This window comes from Bombina bombina, chromosome 6 (assembly GCF_027579735.1).
Source record: "Bombina bombina isolate aBomBom1 chromosome 6, aBomBom1.pri, whole genome shotgun sequence".
NCBI lineage: Eukaryota > Metazoa > Chordata > Amphibia > Anura > Bombinatoridae > Bombina > Bombina bombina.
Window position 1 is genome coordinate 9,925,056 of NC_069504.1, and position 22,500 is coordinate 9,947,555.

Below are 22,500 nucleotides of genomic sequence, written 5' to 3' on the forward strand. Positions count from 1 at the left end.
GATGATCCAGCAAAAACCACCATAGAAGAGAGTCCCTTGTCTCCTGATCCAGAATTATTTGAGGAGACAAATTTGTGTAATCTCCATTCCACTGTCTGAGCATGCTCAGTTGCAGAGATCTGAGATGAAAACGAACAAACTGAATGATGTCCATTGCTGCTACCATCAATCCAATTGCTTCCATGAACTGAGCCACTGACGGCCGAGGATTGGACTGAAGGGTTCTTCATGTATTCAGAATCTTTAACTTTCTGACCTCCGTCAAAGAGATCTTCATGGACAGAGAGTCAATTAGAGTTCCCAAGAAAGGAACCCTTGTCTGTGGAACTAGCGAACTCTTTTCCAGATTCACTTTCCACCCGTGAGTCCTCAGAAAGGACAGAACAATGTCGGTATGAGACTTTGCTAGCTGATAAGATGACGCCTGCATCAGAATATCATCCAGATAAGGCGCCACTGCAATGCCCCGCAGTCTAAGAACCGCCAGCAAAGACTCCAGAACGTTTGTGAAAATTCTGGGCGCCGTGGACAGACCGAAAGGAAGAGCCACGAACTGAAAATGTTTGTCCAGAAAGGCAAACTTCAGAAACTTGTGATGATCTCTGGATAGGAACATGAAGATATGCATCCTTTAGATCCACGGTAGTCATAAATTGACCCTCCTGGATCAATGGAAGAATGGTCCGAATAGTTTCCATCTTGAAGGATGGAACTCTGAGAAATTTGTTTAGACTTTTGAGGTCTAAAATGGGTCGGAACGTTCCCTCCTTTTTGGGAACAACAAACAGATTGGAATAAAACCCCTGTCCCTGTATTGGAACAGGACATATTACTCCCATGGAAGAGAGGTCTCCTACACAACGTAAGAACGCCTCTCTTTTTATCTGGTCGACAGATAATCGAGAAAGAAGGAACCATCCTCTGGGGGAAGAATTTCTGAACTCCAGCCGATACCCCTGAGACACAATTTCTAGTGTCCAAGGATCCTGAACATCTCTTATCCAAGCGTGGAAAAAGTGAGAAAGTCTGCCCCATACTAGATCCTATTCTGGATCGGGGGCCGACCCTTCATGCTGACTTGGTAGCGGCAGCTGGCTTCTTGGATTGTTTACCTTTGTTCCAAGACTGGTTGGGTCTCCAAGTGGACTTGGCTTGTGAATAATTCCCTTCCTGTTTAGGGGAAGAGGGAACTCCCTTGAAATTTCGAAAGGAACGAAAATTACTCTGTCGCCCTCTCTGTTTGGACTTTTTATCATGAGGGAGGAGGTGACCCTTGCCTCCCGTGATGTCAGAAATAATTTTCTTCAAGTCAGGCCCGAACAGGGTCTTCCCCTTGTAAGGAATAGCCAAAAGCTTAGACTTAGATGACACATCCGCAGACCAAGATTTTAACCATAAGGCTCTGCGTGCTAAGATGGAAAATCCTGAACTCTTAGCCGCCAACTTGGTAATCTGAAAGGAAGCATCAGTAATAAAAGAATTGGCTAACTTAAGAGCTTTAATTCTATCCTGTATTTCTTCCAAAGAAGTCTCAGTTTTAAGAGACTAAGGCATCAAACCAAAAAGCAGCCGCAGTCGTGACCAACAATGCAGGCCGCTGGTTGCAACAGCAACCCCTGATGAACATAGATCTTTTTGAGGAGACCCTCCAAGTTCTTATCCATGGGGTCTTTGAAGGCACAACTATCCTCAATAGGAATGGTAGTTTGTATAGCCAAGGTGGAAATAGCTCCCTCCACCTTAGGGATCGTCTGCCAAGAATCCCGAATGGCATCAGCTATAGGGTACATTTTCTTGAAAACTGGAGAAGGGGAGAATAGAATACCCGGTCTCTCCCATTCCTTAGCAATAATTTCCGAAGTTCTCTTAGGAACTGGAAAAACATCAGAATAAGAAGGGACCTCAAAAAATCTGTCCATCTTACTCAATTTCTCTGGAGGGACCACAATTGAATCACAGTCGTCCAGAGTCACCAAAACCTCCCGGAGTAACAGGCGGAGGTCTTCAAGCTTAAACCTGAAAGACATCACGACCGAATTTGTCGGGGGGGTTTACACTTCCTGAGTCAGAAAGTTCCCCCTCGGTCATAGCCTCCATATCCCCCAACTCAGAGCCCTGGGAGGGTACATCAGAAATCGCCATCAAAGCATCAGAAGACGCATGGACCACATAGGCCTCTTTCCTACTGCGTTTGCCTTGCAGTACTGGCAAAGCAGATAACGCCTCTGAGAGAGTAGATGACATAACTGCAGCAATATCCTGCAGGGTGAACGCAGCAGACGCAGTTGAAGAACAAGGCGTCGCCTGAGCGAGGAGTAATGGCTGTGACGCTTGGGGAGAAAGTTGCGGCATACTCTGAACCTCCTCAGCAGAATCCTGAGAAGCATCCGCTTTTGACAAACTTTTATTAAAGAAAATTTGCTCTCTAAACTGTAATGTCCTCTCAGTCCATGAGGGACAAAAGTAACAGGGGGCTCCACATTGGCATTCAAACATAATGAACATGTAATGCTTTGAAGATCCATAATCCTAAACAATAATGATTGTGGAACCGATAATATACTCTTAAAAGATTAAAAAAAACAGCCTGATGTGACTGTTGATAATCTTATTTATATATTTTACATCAAATCAGTGTAACTTAAAGTGTTTGGTAATAAACCCTTATTTGTATTTTACATCAAATCAGTGTATCCCAAAGCGTTTGGTAATAAACCCTTTTTGGTTGAAAAATAAACTTAAGCCCCAGTGCACCACGCCACAGCTCCGCTGCGGGGCCTACCTGCCCCCACGACACACTGACACAGACTGCAAGGCTCCCGGATGCTTAAGACCGCCTGCTCTATAACGAAAACCATGCGGTCTCAGTAAGCGTCTGAGAACAACGTCCTCTGCCGAGCTCCAATGTCGGAAGAAAATGCTCGGCTTCTAGACGCATCCGGTCTAAAGCGCGCAAAACTAAGCCCACCCCTCGTGGGCGGCAATACAATGAGAGGACCTCCGGCAAAGAATATGGCCGGGAAAAAAAAAAACAAGCAACTGCAACCTAGATTCCTTTGAATCTAAGACAGCTTGCCCAGAACTGCTCACAGAAGCATAAATACACTGCCCCAGTAACAAACACGTGTCACATCCAGTGACAATCCAATCCCCAGCGTCAAAAACAGCCTCTTGCAATAAAAACATTGTCACAGTAGGAGCCTGAGATCTCTTGAACAGCCCCACTATGTGACTCTTTCAAGTGTCCCCTTGAAACACAGTACTACGAGCCTACATAATGTTTAATCCTCACAATAGGCACCAACTACAGCCCTTTTCTGAGTTAAGAGTGTCCCAGAGTCCAATAGCTGCACGTACCTGAAAGCTGAGCGACAGCATGATCAGTCCTACATTCAAGAGGTCCTATAGTTCCCTCCTGTAGAGCTGTTAAGACATATAGGGCCTTAGTTAGATATGCTAAGACCATCATCTGAAGGGCAGCACTCAGTATGGGAGGCACAATGAGAATTGAATCCCACCAGTTCCCATTGCTTTAAAGCCACCTTTTTAGCTCTACTCTAGAGGCTGACAAGGAATACGGCTACACCCTAAATAAAATAGCACAACACTGGTACCATTTTAAAAATAACAAACACTTGATTGAAGAATCTAAACGATCACCTCACTTTACCTCTTCCTATCACTAACACAGGCAAATAGAATGACTGGTGTGGGAGGGAAGGGAGAAGCTATATATACACAGCTCTGCTGTGGTGTTCTTTGCCTCCTCCTGCTGACCAGGAGGCTATATCCCACAAGTAAGGATGAAATCCTTGGACTCATCGTATCTTGTAAAAGAAAGGAATTTATCTGGTAAGCATACATTTTGTTTTCTTTCCAAAGGCAGGGAGAGTCCACAACTTAATTCATTACTGATGGGAACCAATACCCAAGCTCCAGAGCACACTGAATGAATAAAAAAGACGGGAGGGCAAAAGAATAATGCAGACCCTAATCTGAGGGCACCAATGCCTGTAACACCTTTCTCCTGAAAGCTCTTTCAGCTCAAGCAAAAACATTGAATAGAATTTTGAAAAAAGTATGCAAGGACGACAATGTAGCCGCCTTACAAATCTCATCTATGGAGGATTCGTTCTTAAAAGCCCAGGAGGAAGAAAACGCCCTAGTGGAATGAGCCGTTATCCTCTCAGGAGGCTGTTGTCTAGTCTTCTCATAAGCCAAGCGGATGATACTCTTCAACCAAAAAGATAAAGAAGTCGCAGTGGCCTTCTTGGGTCTACCAGCATATAAAACAAACAAAGAAGAGGATTGTCTGAATCCTTAGTTGCCTGGAGATAAAATTTGAAAGCACGCACGTAGTCTAAATTGTGAAGCAAACTTTGATTTGAAGAAGAAGGGTTAGGACAAAGGGAAGGAACAACAATTTCTTGATTGATATTGCGATCTGAAACCACCTTAGGTAGAAAACCTAACTTGATACGTAAAACTGCCTTATCCACATGGAAAACCAGATAAGGGGGCTCACACTGTAAATCAGAAATTTTAGAGACCCTGCGAGCAGAGGCAATGGCCAACAAAAATAAAAAACCTTCCAGGATAGAAGTTTAAGTTCAACAGAATGCAAAGGCTCAAACAGAGCTAGCTGCAAAACACAAATAACCAGATTAAGGCTCCATGGAGGAGCAACAGGTTTAAATACAGGTCTGATTCTAACCAGAGCCTGAACAAAGTACTGTACATCAGGAAGGTCTGCTAATCTCTTATGCAGTAGGATCGATAAGGCCGAAATCTGACCATTCAGAGAACTGGCCGACAAACCCTATCCCAACCAATCCTGAAGAAAAGCCAGAATTCGAGCAACCTTCCCTTTATGCCAGGAAAAACCATGTTCCTCACACCAGTGTAGGTACGCCACAACCTGTGGTAAATACAGCGAGCAACAGGCTTGCAAGCCTGGATCAGAGTATCTGACTCTCTCAGAAAAACCTCCTTTGGAAAAGGATAGGTGTTCAATCTCCCCGCATTCAGTCTCAGAGAATCTAGATTTGGATGCAGGAATGGTCCCTGCATTAGAAGATCCGCTCGGGACGGTAACCTCCATGGAGGGGAGGAGGAAATCTTTACCAGATCTGTGAACCATGTTCTATGTAGGAAAGAAGGTGCTATTAGAATTACCGGAGCTAGTTCCCGCTTGATGCGAGCAATGACTCAAGGCAAGAGAGCCAACGGAGGAAAAAGATATGAGCTTTAACCTTCATAGAACCGCTAACGCGTCCACCAGTTCTGCCTGAGGATTCCTCGATCTCGACCCGTACCTGGGTAGCTTAGTATTGAGACGAGAGGCCATGAGGCCAATCTCCGGAACCCCCCCATCTGAGAGTTATCTGGGAGAAAACCTTGGGGTGTAGAGACCACTCCATCGGCTGAAAAGACTTTCTGCTAAGATTAGCTTCCCAGTTGTCCACTCCCAGATGTGGATCGCTGAAAGACAATTGTGTGATTGCACCCATTATAGGATTTGAGATACTTCCATCATCACTAGGGAGCTTCTTGTTACTCCCTGATGATTTACGTAAGCGACAGAAGTTATGTTGTCTGTCTGAAATCTTATATACCGGGCAGAACAAAGTTGAGGCCATGCCCTCAGAGCATTGTAAATGGTCCAAAGTTCCAAGGTATTGATTGGAAGAGCTGATTCTTCTCTGGACCAAGTCGCCTGAAATTTCCTGGGACCCCAGACTACTCCACAGCCTGAAAGGTTGGCATCCGTAGTCAATCTCCCAGGATGGTCTCAAGAAGCACGTACCTAGGGACAGGTGATCTTTACAGAGCCACCAAGAGAGAGTCTCTAGTTAGATCATCCAGAACAATCTGTTGAGACCGATTTAAGTGTTCCATTGCCTCAGCATGCATAATTGTAGAGGCCAAAGATGAACGCGAGCAAAAAAAAAAATAATGCTGGTTGAAACAAGAGGCCCATATGTTGAAACATCTCAAGTAACTCTCCAATTTCTTGTCCATAGGATCCCTAAAAGAGGAGCTATCCACTAGAGGGATAGTAGTAGGCTTGGCAAGAGTGGAAATGGCTCCATCCACCTTAAGAATGGAGATCCACAGTTCCAGATGAGAATCAGGGACTGGAAACAATTTTTTAAAAGTTGCAGAAAGGAGGGACTTCCGGTGGGTGGTGCTCCAAGATGGCTGCATTCCTATGAAGCTCCGAGATACCTCGTGAAAAAGAACCTTTATGCAGCCTGAACCCCCTGCCATCTGCGCCTCTCTTGACAGCTACGTGTCCGAGAACTAATGCAGATAGAGAAACTATCATCTTCTCTCCCACGGAGGTCACATTGAAAGCAAAAAAACTGTTTGGCGTAGTGGCGCGCATTTAGCCGCCATACTGTACATAGTAAGTCTCGCAGAGTTGTATCTACTGGTCTCCTACCCACTCATTTTAAAATGGAGGCAGAAAACAACGTTACTACACAGATACTCGAAACTTTCTTACCTATATTTGAACGCTTATCCCTCAGCATTCAAACTCTGCATGAAGCGTTTCAAGTAACGGTGGGGACATACATTACGGAACAGGATCCTGTGAATGAACGAAGCTGCTCTTCAGTACGAGACCCGCAAGATCCACTCATCTCAGACTCGGTCAAAGGATCTCTGTCCTGTCACATGGAACAAGCTCTGCTCTGTCTGCACTTACCTGCTATGACTACCGCAGGTCCAGAAAGTTTCAATGAGACCTGTATATTAGGCATCCCATCGGAGAGCCCAGCCCTGGGTGCTGGGAGGCAGAGCATCGAATCGCTACTTGTTCCTGAGCAGCTGCAGGATTTTCCCCTTGCGCAAATGGCGAACCTGGCCTCCGGACTTAGTGACTGTCCTTCTGATGCGCCGCAGCACACAGGTCTTGCCCCATGGCGACCCTTCCCTGACATATTTCTTGGGCCCCCTGCACCTATAAGAGACACAGTTATGAGTTTCCCCCAGTGCTTACGGTTGTGTTTGCCGGGTGTATGGCCTCTCTCACGCGACTCTGCCCATCTATCAAGCTGGTTGCCGGACATACACCATGGAATAAGGGTTTTGGCAAAAGAGGGGATAGGCTAACAACGAAAAAGTCATACCTAGGCTGGCTCTCCCGGCGCTTAATCTAACACTCTTGGAGGAGTACCTACAATTTGAGCCTAATCTGCTGATTGCCACAAGCAAGGTCCGTGCAATCGTTCTACCCTCAACCAGCAGTAGGCTTAGGCTAAAAGTCTGCGTGGAAAGCACTATCATACTACACGTTTCTGGGCTGCAGACTGCTATTTACCCTTTTGAGATGCGGGTACAATAGATCTCCATATTGAAATTGTATTAGCGTTTAAATCTGGCCCTGTTGGTCACTTATTTTCCTTTAAATTGTTTAACACTGTTTTAGTTTGTTATAATTTTATTTTTTATTATTATGAAACAAGCCTGAAAAGTATAGAAGATACTCAGATATTCCCAGCTCCCTTTTTACACACCCTCTTACTCTCCATGCAGGAGAGACTCTCAATGGAGCTTTTGAATAACAGTATGCCGTTCTGAACAATATCGGCAAATGACATGCGTTGCTGAGTTGATCAATGTTGCTCTTGTGGTTCTGATAATGCTGTTTGGTTGACAAATCTGAACATATCTGTTATCTATGTGCATGTTAATGTAGGATTGCTTCTTTAGGTTACAGAGGCAACTTTCTACCATATGTCCACCTCACATGTACACTTTGATCTAAACCTTTACCACACATGTTATTTAAGTGCTATATTTGGAGTGTATGCTACTATACTTTGATCATTTAACTCCATAAATTATTCACAGGCTCCTGAGAACACACTGACTCCTACTAGACTCTGTGATTCAAACCACTTCTATTTGCTCTAACTGAAAATGATTGATAACTACTGCTACTCCCTGGCCTGAGCTGGCTGATCATCCCTATCACTATTCTAAAATAACCTGGCCTTTTTAACTTTCTATTTATAGCAGTGAGCCTAACAATTTCAGTGTGCAACAATACCCATGTAGCTTTTCAACCTTGATGTTTGCCTATTTGTAGATCTCTCCTGTAGTATCTAAAATCCAACCAGAAATATTGATTTAGACATATACACTAATTATTGGAGGCTGCTTCATGTGGCAGTTTGCCCTTAGGTATACTCCCTATTTTTTTTTTTTCATTTACCGCAAGATAGAATCTCAAGCTTCAGACTGATAGTATTCTCCTTTCACAATCCTAACCTATATTGAGGGCTACTTGACAGAGCTTGGGTTTGGTTGTTCTTCCGTTTTCGTGTTTTTGTTTTATTTGTGTGTGTGTGTGTGTTTGTTTATTTGATTAAATAGAAAATTAAGGAGCTCAGGTGACTCCACTATGGGATATATATGTACTTTAATCTGTTCCTACGCATTGAATATGTCCCATATTTATATCTGCTTTTCTATTGCAAAAGAATTTGTGGATGCTCACTGTACTTTAAAAATGTATATTGGATAGATTTAATATGTTATGCTCTATCTTGTGACATGTATTTATTCTGTCATGTGCCTGAGTTTCTTTGAATAAAAAGTAATTAAAAAAAAAAAAAAAAAAAGTTGCAGAAAGAGTACCACCAATCCATTCTTTCGCAAAAATGTTTGTTATGTGGACTGGAACTGGCAAGGTTTCTTGAACCTACCTCTCTTCGTAGACCCGATCTAGCTTAGGAATCTTAGGTTCCTCAGTAAGCTTAGCTTCTGGAACTTCTAGGGTAGATAAAACATCCTTCAACAGAAAACGGAGGTGCTCAATTCTAAATCTGAAGTTAGACTCAGGAGGTAGGAGGGTTTTTTTTTCCTGAAACCTCTGACTCCAAAAGCTCACCTTCTGATGCAACAGAGGTTAACTCATCCTCAGAAATATGAGACAGACTAGACAACTCAGACTGAAGTGAAGGGCTATCCCCCAAATCAGCAGAACTATGCTTAACCTTTCTCTTACGTTTCCCAGAGATAGGTAAAGCATTAAGCGCAGTAGAGACAGCAAAATTAAGTTGTGAAGCAAAATCTAGCTCAAGTCTGTGTATTTATAGCAACGTACTGTTAGTGACCCTGCAAATCCACTGGCAATAAACCACCTCCAGCAGGAGTTACAGGTGTGCCGCAGGAAACTGCTTGTAATATAGGGTTAAAAGGGGACTGTGATACAAGGAACAGGCATCCCCGGGACAAAAAAGTCCTGAGAGGTGGATGGCTCAGAGAGAATAAGCTTACCAGAAGGATTAACAGTTTTAATCACCACCTAGGCAGACAGAGCCAAATTGTGTAGGGGGGCAAACCATAGTCTCCTCACAACATAAACATGTATTATTTATAAAGATAGCTGAGCTAGAACCCTCTGAGGGGTTAATGTCAGTGTCCTCCATAGCGCGTTAAACGGATCTCAACACACTGTGGAATAAAAAAACAAAACTTTAATTACCAAGAGTGGCCCCTCTACCTGCAGCCTTGGCTGAGGTACTTACCACCTCCCAGAAAACTAACCGTACAGTACTGAATTCGATATCTACCCTCAGCTACAAACTTCCCTGTTGTAGAGTTACAGGAACAGGATTAGGAGGAAACTGCACCCTATCACGTGGTACACAAGTTGGAGACCTCCCCCACTCTAGTCAAAAAGCGTGCAAAGCTAATATCAGCTGCGCAGTGCTTAAAAAATAAAATTTTCCCCTGCTTCCATCTGCCATATTAATAAAAAAAACCTCTCATGACCCAGACCCCATACACAAAGTGCTCCGTTGGCCAAAGGAGCAAAGCAGCACATAATGTCTTCCCCACCTGGTCATAAAATATACCTCAACTACGGAGGAGATTGTCCCCAGATCCTTTAGTCATCAATCGGTGTCACACTGACTATTAGGTCCTCTCCAATATAAATAGTCTCCTAGGTATATTTCCCAGATTAACATATATAGGGACTTAGCCTCCAGGATCAGCGCAGCGGAGCAGACACAGTGTCTCGAGGTGTGACAGTCTCTCCTCAATGTGTCTGACAGTGACCTGAGTAAACTAAAGGGAAACGGAGTAAAACACTAACACTGGTTCCCCAAGGGGTTGTTAGATTAAATAGCTAGATATTACACAGAGCACAATCCCTGCTGCAATCCAGCTGCTAACCTTCACCACTTCTCAGAGATTTAATTGGTTAAAGAAAAACAGTCCTCTCTTGAAGGGAAAATAACCATTAAAGGACTCTTCGTTTCTTCTAACACTTTCTCTGCCACCTCCTTTAGTGACAAAAGGCAAATAATGACTGGGTGGATAGAGGAAGAGGGAGGGACACATCGCTTTGGCTGGGGTGTCTTTGCCGCCTCCTCCTGGTAGCCAGGTGTTGATATTCCTAACAGTAATACATTAAGTTGTGAACTCTCCCTGCCTTTGGAAAGAAACTGTGTAATATGTACATGATCTAATGTACTGTTAGTGCTAGTGACCCTGCAAGTCTGTATTTATAGCAACGTACTGTTAGTGCTAGTGACCCTGCAAGTCTGTATTTATAGCAACGTACTGTTAGTGCTAGTGGCCCTGCAAGTCTGTGTATTTATAGCAACGTACTGTTAGTGCTAGTGATCCTGCAAGTCTGTGTATTTATAGCAACGTACTGTTAGTGCTAGTGATCCTGCAAGTCTGTGTATTTATAGCAACGTACTGTTAGTGCTAGTGATCCTGCAAGTCTGTGTATTTATAGCAACGTACTGTTAGTGCTAGTGAACCTGCAAGTCTGTGTATTTATAGCAACGTACTGTTAGTGCTAGTGACCCTGCAAGTCTGTGTATTTATAGCAACGTACTGTTAGTGCTAGTGACCCTGCAAGTCTGTATTTATAGCAACGTACTGTTAGTGCTAGTGACCCTGCAAGTCTGTGTATTTATAGCAACGTACTGTTAGTGCTAGTGACCCTGCAAGTCTGTATTTATAGCAACGTACTGTTAGTGCTAGTGACCCTGCAAGTCTGTATTTATAGAAACGTACTGTTAGTGCTAGTGACCCTGCAAGTCTGTGTATTTATAGCAACGAACTGTTAGTGCTAGTGACCCTGCAAGTCTGTGTATTTATAGCAACGAACTGTTAGTGCTAGTGACCCTGCAAGTCTGTGTATTTATAGCAACGTACTGTTAGTGCTAGTGACCCTGCAAGTCTGTGTATTTATAGCAACGTACTGTTAGTGACCCTGCAAGTCTGTGTATTTATAGCAACGTACTGTTAGTGCTAGTGACCCTGCAAGTCTGTGTATTTATAGCAACGTACTGTTAGTGCTAGTGACCCTGCAAGTCTGTGTATTTATAGCAACGTACTGTTAGTGCTAGTGACCCTGCAAGTCTGTATTTATAGCAACGTACTGTTAGTGCTAGTGACCCTGCAAGTCTGTATTTATAGCAACGTACTGTTAGTGCTAGTGACCCTGCAAGTCTGTATTTATAGCAACGTACTGTTAGTGCTAGTGACCCTGCAAGTCTGTATTTATAGCAACGTACTGTTAGTGCTAGTGACCCTGCAAGTCTGTATTTATAGCAACGAACTGTTAGTGCTAGTGACCCTGCAAGTCTGTATTTATAGCAACGAACTGTTAGTGCTAGTGACCCTGCAAGTCTGTGTATTTATAGCAACGTACTGTTAGTGCTAGTGACCCTGCAAGTCTATTTATAGCAACGTACTGTTAGTGCTAGTGACCCTGCAAGTCTATTTATAGCAACGTACTGTTAGTGCTAGTGACCCTGCAAGTCTGTATTTATAGCAACGTACTGTTAGTGCTAGTGACCCTGCAAGTCTGTATTTATAGCAACGAACTGTTAGTGCTAGTGACCCTGCAAGTCTGTATTTATAGCAACGTACTGTTAGTGCTAGTGACCCTGCAAGTCTGTATTTATAGCAACGTACTGTTAGTGCTAGTGACCCTGCAAGTCTGTATTTATAGCAACGTACTGTTAGTGCTAGTGACCCTGCAAGTCTGTATTTATAGCAACGTACTGTTAGTGCTAGTGACCCTGCAAGTCTGTATTTATAGCAACGTACTGTTAGTGCTAGTGACCCTGCAAGTCTGTATTTATAGCAACGTACTGTTAGTGCTAGTGACCCTGCAAGTCTGTATTTATAGCAACGTACTGTTAGTGCTAGTGATCCTGCAAGTCTGTGTATTTATAGCAACGTACTGTTAGTGCTAGTGATCCTGCAAGTCTGTATTTATAGCAACGTACTGTTAGTGCTAGCAACTCGTTAGCACTAATGATCCTGCAAAAGGGCTGAATATGTATTTAAAGTACCTTTAAGAAACTAGAGAGGAAACAGCTCAGGAGTGGGAGTCGTACAGAGGCGGTGAGTAAAACACACAGACTTGCAGGGTCAGCACTGCTAAAACAATATGCACTAACAAATTAGAACATATAATTTAACAAGTACACTGCTCACTAGACAGCCCACAACATTAATCCAGGCGCAGGTCTGGGACATTTATAGCAGCTGTGTCAGGAACCTTAACCCATGCTAGCGGTTATGCATCAGATGCCAGTCACTAACCTTCAGTCCATGCTGTATTAAGATGGAGTCCAGAACAGGGTCTCCCAGAAAAACCACAGGGAAGAATTCTTCTACATGCCGCCGGCGCCACCAGCTGTGCGATGTGTGCCTAGTGTACAAGACACAGGAAGACACCACTGTGATATGAGGTCAGTTATGTGATGTGTGCCTAGTGTACAAGACACAGGAAGAGACCACTGTGATAAGAGGTTAGTTATGTGATGTGTGCCTAGTGTACAAGACACAGGAAGAGACCACTGTGATATGAGGTTAGTTATGTGATGTGTGCCTAGAGTACAAGACACAGGAAGAGACCACTGTGATATGAGCCTAGTGTACAAGACACAGGAAGAGACCACTGTGATATGAGGTTAGTTATGTGATGTGTGCCTAGAGTACAAGACACAGGAAGAGATCACTGTGATATGAGGTCAGTTATGTGATGTGTGCCTAGTGTACAAGACACAGGAAGAGATCCCTGTGATATGAGGTCAGTTATGTGATGTGTGCCTAGTGTACAAGACACAGGAAGAGACCACTGTGATATGAGCCTAGTGTACAAGACACAGGAAGAGACCCCTGTAATATGCGGTCAGTTATGTGATGTGTGCCTAGTGTACAAGACACAGGAAGAGATCACTGTGATATGAGGTCAGTTATGTGATGTGTACCTAGTGTACAAGACACAGGAAGAGACCACTGTAATATGCGGTCAGTTATGTGATGTGTGACAAGAGTACAAGACACAGGAAGAGACCACTGTGATATGAGGTCAGTTATGTGATGTGTACCTAGTGTACAAGACACAGGAAGAGATCACTGTGATATGAGGTCAGTTATGTGATGTGTGACAAGAGTACAAGACACAGGAAGAGACCACTGTGATATGAGGTCAGTTATGTGATGTGTGCCTAGTGTACAAGACACAGGAAGATACCACTGTGATATGAGGTCAGTTATGTGATGTGTGACAAGAGTACAAGACACAGGAAGAGACCACTGTGATATGAGGTCAGTTATGTGATGTGTGCCTAGTGTACAAGACACAGGAAGAGACCACTGTGATATGAGGTTAGTTATGTGATGTGTGCCTAGTGTACAAGACACAGGAAGAGACCACTGTGATATGAGGTCAGTTATGTGATGTGTGCCTAGTGTACAAGACACAGGAAGAGACCACTGTGATATGGAGGTCAGGTATGCGATGTGTGCCTAGTGTACAAGACACAGGAAGAGACCACTGTGATATGAGGTCAGTTATGTGATGTGTGCCTAGTGTACAAGACAGAGGAAGAGACCACTGTGATATGAGGTCAGTTATGTGATGTGTGCCTAGTGTACAAGACACAGGAAGAGATCACTGTGATATGAGGTCAGTTATGGGATGTGTGCCTAGTGTACAAGACAGAGGAAGAGACCACTGTGATATGAGGTCAGTTATGTGATGTGTGCCTAGTGTACAAGACACAGGAAGATACCACTGTGATTTGAGCCTAGTGTACAATACAGAGGAAGAGACCACTGTGATATGAGGTCAGTTATGTGATGTGTGCCTAGTGTACAAGACACAGGAAGAGACCACTGTGATATGAGGTCAGTTACGTGATGTGTGCCTAGTGTACAAGACACAGGAAGATACCACTGTGATTTGAGCCTAGTGTACAAGACAGAGGAAGAGACCACTGTGATATGAGGTCAGTTATGTGATGTGTGCCTAGTGTACAAGACACAGGAAGAGACCACTGTGATATGAGGTCAGTTATGTGATGCGTGCCTAGTGTACAAGACACAGGAAGAGACCACTGTGATATAAGGTCAGTTATGTGATGTGTGCCTAGTGTACAAGACACAGGAAGAGACCACTGTGATATGAGGTCAGTTATGTGCCTAGTGTACAAGACACAGGAAGAGACCACTGTGATATGAGGTCAGTTATGTGATGTGTGCCTAGTGTACAGGACAGAGGAAGAGACCACTGTGATATGAGGTCAGTTATGGGATGTGTGCCTAGTGTACAAGACAGAGGAAGAGACCACTGTGATTTGAGCCTAGTGTACAAGACAGAGGAAGAGACCACTGTGATTTGAGCCTAGTGTACAAGACAGAGGAAGAGACCACTGTGATATGAGGTCAGTTATGTGATGTGTGCCTAGTGTACAAGACACAGGAAGAGACCACTGTGATATGAGGTCAGTTATGTGATGTGTGCCTAGTGTACAAGACACAGGAAGAGACCACTGTGATATGAGGTCAGTTATGTGATGTGTGCCTAGTGTACAAGACACAGGAAGAGACCACTGTGATATGAGGTCAGTTATGTGATGTGTGCCTAGTGTACAAGACACAGGAAGAGACCACTGTGATATGAGGTCAGTTATGTGATGTGTGCCTAGTGTACAAGACACAGGAAGAGATCACTGTTATATGAGGTCAGTTATGTGATGTGTGCCTAGAGTACAAGACACAGGAAGAGATCACTGTTATATGAGGTCAGTTATGTGATGTGTGCCTAGAGTACAAGACACAGGAAGAGATCACTGTTATATGAGGTCAGTTATGTGATGTGTGCCTAAAGTACAAGACACAGGAAGAGATCACTGTTATATGAGGTCAGTTATGTGATGTGTGCCTAGTGTACAAGACAGAGGAAGAGACCACTGTGATATGAGGTCAGTTATGTGATGTGTGCTTAGTGTACAAGACACAGGAAGAGATCACTGTAATATGAGGTCAGTTATGCGATGTGTGCTTAGTGTACAGGACACAGGAAGAGACCACTGTGATATGAGGTCAGTTATGTGATGTGTGCTTAGTGTACAAGACACAGGAAGAGATCACTGTAATATGAGGTCAGTTATGTGATGTGTGCTTAGTGTACAGGACACAGGAAGAGACCACTGTGATATGAGGTCAGTTATGTGATGTGTGCTTAGTGTACAGGACACAGGAAGAGACCACTGTGATATGAGCCTAGTGTACAAGACACAGGAAGAGACCACTGTGATCTGAGGTAAGTTATGTGATGTGTGCCTAGTGTACAAGACACAGGAAGAGACCACTGTGATATGAGGTCAGTTATGTGATGTGTGCCTAGAGTACAAGACACAGGAAGAGACCACTGTGATATGAGGTCAGTTATGTGATGTGTGCCTAGTGTACAAGACACAGGAAGAGACCACTGTGATATGAGCCTAGTGTACAAGACAGAGGAAGACACCACTGTGATATGAGGTCAGTTATGGGATGTGTGCCTAGTGTACAAGACAGAGGAAGAGACCACTGTGATATGAGGTCAGTTATGGGATGTGTGCCTAGTGTACAAGACAGAGGAAGAGACCACTGTGATATGAGGTTTGTTATGTGATGTGTGCCTAGTGTACAAGACAGAGGAAGAGACCACTGTGATATGAGGTTTGTTATGTGATGTGTGCCTAGTGTACAGAAAGGTAATTTTCCAGCCTCCAGTAGATTTTAAAAGACCTTTATTAGTTTCTTACAGGGTCCATTATAACAACGACGTTTTTATAATGGACCCTGTAAGAAACTAATAAAGGTCTTTTAAAATCTACTGGAGGCTGGAAAATTACCTTTTTGAGATTGACATTGGGGTTTGGCTAACCCTTTCCTGTGCCCCTGTTTGAAAAGGTGCTGTCTCTCACCATTTATAGTCCTAGTGTACAGAACACAGGAAGAGACCACTGTGATATGAGGTCAGTTATGTGATGTGTGCCTAGTGTACAAGACAGGAAGACCACTGTGATATGAGGTCAGTTATGTGATGTGTGCCTAGTGTACAAGACAGAGGAAGAGACCACTGTGATATGAGGTCAGTTATGTGATGTGTGCCTAGAATACAAGACACAGGAAGAGACCACTGTGATATGAGGTCAGGTATGCGATGTGTGCCTAGTGTACAAGACACAGGAAGAGATCACTGTGATATGAGGTCAGTTATGGGATGTGTGCCTAGTGTACAAGACACAGTAAGAGACCACTGTGATATGAGGTCAGTTATGTGATGTGTGCCTAGTGTACAAGACACAGGAAGATACCACTGTGATATGAGGTCAGTTATGTGATGTGTGCCTAGTGTACAAGACACAGAAAGAGACCACTGTGATATGAGGTTAGTTATGTGATGTGTGCCTAGTGTACAAGACACAGGAAGAGACCACTGATATGAGGTCAGTTATGTGATGTGTGCCTAGTGTACAAGACACAGGAAGAGACCACTGTGATATGAGCCTAGTGTACAAGACACAGGAAGAGACCACTGTGATATGAGGTCAGTTATGTGATATGTGCCTAGTGTAAAGACACAGTAAGAGACCACTGTGATATGAGGTCAGTTATGTGATATGTGCCTAGTGTAAAGACACAGTAAGAGACCACTGTGATATGAGGTCAGTTATGTGATATGAGCCTAGTGTACAAGACACAGGAAGAGACCACTTTGATATGAGGTCAGTTATGGGATGTGTGCCTTGTATACAAGACACAGCAAGAGACCACTGTGATTTGAGCCTAGTGTACAAGACAGAGGAAGACACCACTGTGATATGAGGTCAGTTATGGGATGTGTGACTAGTGTACAAGACAGAGGAAGAGACCACTGTGATATGAGGTCAGTTATGTGATGTGTGCCTAGAGTACAAGACACAGGAAGAGACCACTGTGATATGAGGTCAGTTATGGGATGTGTGCCTAGTGTACAGGACACGGGTAGAGACCACTGTGATATGAGGTCAGTTATGTGATGTGTGCCTAGTGTACAAGACAGGAAGAGACCACTGTGATATGAGGTCAGTTATGGGATGTGTGCCTAGTGTACAAGACACAGGAAGAGACCAATGTAATATGAGGTCAGTTATGTGATGTGTGCCTAGTGTACAAGACCCAGGAAGATAGCACTGTGATATGAGGTCAGTTATGTGATGTGTGCCTAGTGTACAAGACCCAGGAAGATACCACTGTGATATGAGGTCAGTTATGTGATGTGTGCCTAGTGTACAAGAAACAGGCAGAGACGACTGTGATATGAGGTCAGTTATGTGATTTGAGCCTAGTGTACAAGACACAGGAAGAGACCACTGTGATATGAGGTCAGTTATGTGATGTGTGCCTAGTGTACAAGACACAGGAAGAGACCACTGTGATATGAGCCTAGAGTACAAGACACAGGAAGAGATCACTGTTATATGAGGTCAGTTATGTGATGTGTGCCTAGAGTACAAGACACAGGAAGAGATCACTGTTATATGAGGTCAGTTATGTGATGTGTGCCTAGTGTACAAGACAGGAAGAGACCACTGTGATATGAGGTCAGTTATGTGATGTGTGCCTAGTGTACAAGACAGAGGAAGAGACCACTGTGATATGAGGTCAGTTATGTCAGGACACAGGAAGAGACCACTGTGATATGAGCCTAGTGTACAAGACATAGGAAGAGACCACTGTGATATGAGGTCAGTTATGTGATGTGTGCCTAGTGTACAAGACAGGAAGAGACCACTGTGATATGAGGTCAGTTATGTGATGTGTGCCTAGTGTACAAGACAGAGGAAGAGACCACTGTGATATGAGGTCAGTTATGTGATGTGTGCCTAGAGTACAGGACACAGGAAGAGACCACTGTGATATGAGGTCAGTTATGTGATGTGTGCCTAGTGTACAAGACACAGTAAGAGACCACTGTGATATGAGCCTAGTGTACAAGACACAGGAAGAGACCACTGTGATATGAGGTCAGTTATGTGATGTGTGCCTAGAGTACAAGACACAGGAAGAGACCACTGTGATATGAGGTTAGTTATGTGATGTGTGCCTAGTGTACAAGACAGAGGAAGAGACCACTGTGATATGAGCCTAGTGTACAAGACAGAGGAAGACACCACTGTGATATGAGGTCAGTTATGGGATGTGTGCCTAGTGTACAAGACACAGGAAGAGACCACTGTGATGAGTGCCTAGTGTACAAGACAGAGGAAGAGACCACTGTGATATGAGGTCAGTTATGGGATGTGTGCCTAGAGTACAAGACACAGGAAGAGACCACTGTGATATGAGGTCAGTTATGCGATGTGTGCCTAGTGTACAAGACAGAGGAAGAGACCACTGTGATATGAGGTCAGTTATGTGATGTGTGCCTAGTGTACAAGACAGAGGAAGAGACCACTGTGATATGAGGTTTGTTATGTGATGTGTGCCTAGTGTACAAGACACAGGAAGAGACCACTGTGATATGAGCCTAGAGTACAAGACACAGGAAGAGACCACTGTGATATGAGGTCAGTTATGTGATGTGTGCCTAGTGTACAGAACACAGGAAGAGACCACTGTGATATGAGGTTTGTTATGTGATGTGTGCCTAGTGTACAGAACACAGGAAGAGACCACTGTGATATGAGGTCAGTTATGTGATGTGTGCCTAGTGTACAAGACAGAGGAAGAGACCACTGTGATATGTCAGTTATGTGATGTGTGCCTAGAGTACAAGACACAGGAAGAGACCACTGTGATATGAGGTCAGTTATGTGATATGTGCCTAGTGTACAAGACAGAGGAAGAGACCACTGTGATATGAGGTTAGTTATGTGATGTGTGCCTAGTGTACAAGACACAGGAAGAGACCACTGTGATATGAGGTCAGTTATGTGATGTGTGCCTAGTGTACAAGACACAGGAAGAGACCACTGTGATATGAGGTTAGTTATGTGATGTGTGCCTAGTGTACAAGACAGAGGAAGAGACGACTGTGATATGAGGTCAGTTATGTGATGTGTGCCTAGTGTACAAGACACAGGAAGAGACGACTGTGATATGAGGTCAGTTATGTGATGTGTGCCTAGTGTACAAGACACAGGAAGAGACCACTGTGATATGAGGTCAGTTATGTGATGTGTGCCTAGTGTACAAGCAAGAGGAAGAGACCACTGTGATATGAGGTCAGTTATGTGATGTGTGCCTAGTGTACAAGACAGAGGAAGAGACGACTGTGATATGAGGTCAGTTATGTGATGTGTGCCTAGTGTACAAGACAGAGGAAGAGACGACTGTGATATGAGGTCAGTTATGTGATGTGTGCCTAGTGTACAAGACACAGGAAGAGACCACTGTGATATGAGGTCAGTTATGTGATGTGTGCCTAGTGTACAAGCAAGAGGAAGAGACCACTGTGATATGAGGTCAGTTATGTGATGTGTGCCTAGTGTACAAGACAGAGGAAGAGACGACTGTGATATGAGGTCAGTTATGTGATGTGTGCCTAGTGTACAAGACAGAGGAAGAGACGACTGTGATATGAGGTCAGTTATGTGATGTGTGCCTAGTGTACAAGACAGAGGAAGAGACGACTGTGATATGAGGTCAGTAATGATTATCTAAAGGTTGGTCCCAGAAGAATTTTATAGCCACAATTAATAGTGGTGATAGAAGAATTACTAATATTTCGGAGATAAGGTGTGAATTTGTTAAAGGGACAGTCTACACCCGTATTAACCGTCGCTTATATGTTAGATTTAGTGATTATAGTTTTAACTCACCCCCATTCAGTTAGAATACTGCTTCACAAATGGAGTTATTCATATTCCTAACTCACTTTATATTCGTTGTAAATGGCGGCCATGCTCCGCCTACTATCTACATCATCAAGCCTCTAGATTTAAACGATCCAATCAAAAATAGATCACGGATGGAAAATCATGATCGAGCTTTCGTCGTTTCACGCATGCGCACCTAATGCGGAACTTAAAAAACGGAACCAAAGTGTAGCGTAGGAACTAAAAATCAATGTGCGGAGTTTCAGACGTGCAGCACAGACGGACTTCATTCACGTCACTTGTGAATATAGGAGCATGCGTGTTTACACGCATGTGACGTAGGTGGCTGACCGTGCACGAGTATGAGTTAGAAAGAGAAAGGGAGTAAAAGGTAGAAGGAGAAGTGAATGGGCGGAGTTTGTCGGCCATTTATAATGACTGAAAATAAAGTTTGAATTTCGGAGATCTCAGTTTGCGAGTCAAAATCTGAAGGGCAGACCGGGTGAGTAAGAACTATCATCACTTAATCGAATGTATAAGCGACGGTTAATACGGGTGTAGACTGTCCCTTTAAATATTTCCAGGAAGTGTATTCAGCAGGAGAAGTTAATGCTGAGAATAAAAAGAAATTCTGGCAAAGTATAATATTACCCAAAATTGACACACAAGACTTACTTAGCCTAAATGAACCTATTTCAATAGATGAGATTTCAGAAGCCATTAAACAGGCTAAATTAAGAAAGACGCCAGGCCCGGACGCTCTCCCATCGGAGTTTTACAAACTCCTGCATGACCAAATTCTCCAGATATTAGCGGCTCTCTTTAATAAATATTACATCAAAAATCAAATGCAATCGAAATTTTTTACAGCATCTAACGTGGCATTGATCCGTAAAAAGGACAAAGACCCAGAAGCTTTATTCTCCTATAGACCTATATCCCTATTAAATCAAGATTATAAGCTTATAACTGCCATTATTGCAAACAGATTAAAGCATTATCTGAAATCATTAATACAAATGGATCAAGCAGGATTCCTGATGGGAAGGAAACCGGTGAAGAATTTACGGAAAACTATGTTGGTCATTGACCACTTTTGGAATAGATCAATAAGGAAAACGTCCCATATTAGAACAGATTTAGCCCTACTTTACAGTCGAATGCTTTCTCAGCGTCGACTGTATAGTATAGGACCATCTGTTTAGTGCGCTTGAAGGATTTGGTTTTACAGGAAACTTCTACCAATTTATACGTGTAATGTATCAGGCTGCATCCTATGCGATCATTGTTAATGGTGAGGTAACCGATAGATTCATTCTGCAACGAGGTACACGCCAAGGTTGCCCCCTTTCCCCTTTACTCTTTAATTTGTCACTAGAACCTCTTGCGATCTTGCTGAGAAAAGAGTTAAAAAGGGATTAAGTTAGGGGACAAGAATCTTGTGACCGCTATTTGCAGATGACATTTTACTATATTTGTTACAGATCATTGAAATTTTTAGTTCTATCTCAGGTTACAAAATTAATTGGGGGAAATCAGAGCTGCTTTGGATTTATAAACCAAAGAACCCCATCCTCCATCCTTTCAAAGAAGTACAGGAAATTAAGTATTTAGGTATTTTCTTAAGCAAGAATCCTTCACAATGGTATGTCTTAAATTTCCTGAAATGTTTTACTATATTTGAGAGGAAACTATCAGCATGGGACAATTTTCCTATTTCATTGTCGGCGCATGTAATGTTAATAAAACCATTCTATTCCCAAAGCTATTATATCTATTTCAGAATCTACCTTTATTACTTCTGAAGAATGATATAAAATTCTTGCAAAAAATATTCTCTAAATTTTTATGGCATGGGAAGAAAGCCAGGATTTCGCTTGTTAAATTATCTTTCTTTAAGACACATGGTGGATTGGCTCTTCCCAATATTCAATTTTACAACTATGCCACACTTACTAAATTTGTGTTGGACTGGCTATAAGAAAAGGAGTATGTCTTTTTTTGATTTAGAATCACAGCTGATGGCTCCATTTTCACTTAAAGCATTGATTCATATTCCATTTGCAAGATTACCAGTAAATGTGTCACATTTGTACACTTTTAAGGTACATAATCCTGGCATGGCAGAAAGTTTGCTCTGAGATACAAGTCAATTTTCGTAAATCAGAGTATTTACCTTTGTTAGGGAATCCGGATTTTCCACCTGGGCTCATCCATGAAGTTTTCTCTATATGGGCCAGGAAAGGTCTTAGAAACTTAAAGGACATTTGTGTAAATGAGTCATTAACGATAAGGACATTTACGGAGTTAAGATCTAATTTCAATTTACCAAAAGCCTCTTTCTATTCCTATCTTCAGACTAAGCATTGGA

The 22,500-nt window shown here is 43.1% G+C and overlaps 1 protein-coding gene across 1 annotated transcript in view; it reads right to left on the bottom strand.

Moving 5' to 3' along the window:
* LMF2 (lipase maturation factor 2) overlaps positions 1-22,500 on the bottom strand; it is a 130,334-nt gene that overhangs the window by 4,071 nt on the left and 103,763 nt on the right. The window contains exon 13 of the mRNA XM_053716309.1: positions 12,592-12,700. Within this exon, the coding sequence (XP_053572284.1) occupies positions 12,592-12,700 (109 nt within the window). The remainder of the gene's footprint in view (positions 1-12,591; positions 12,701-22,500) is intronic.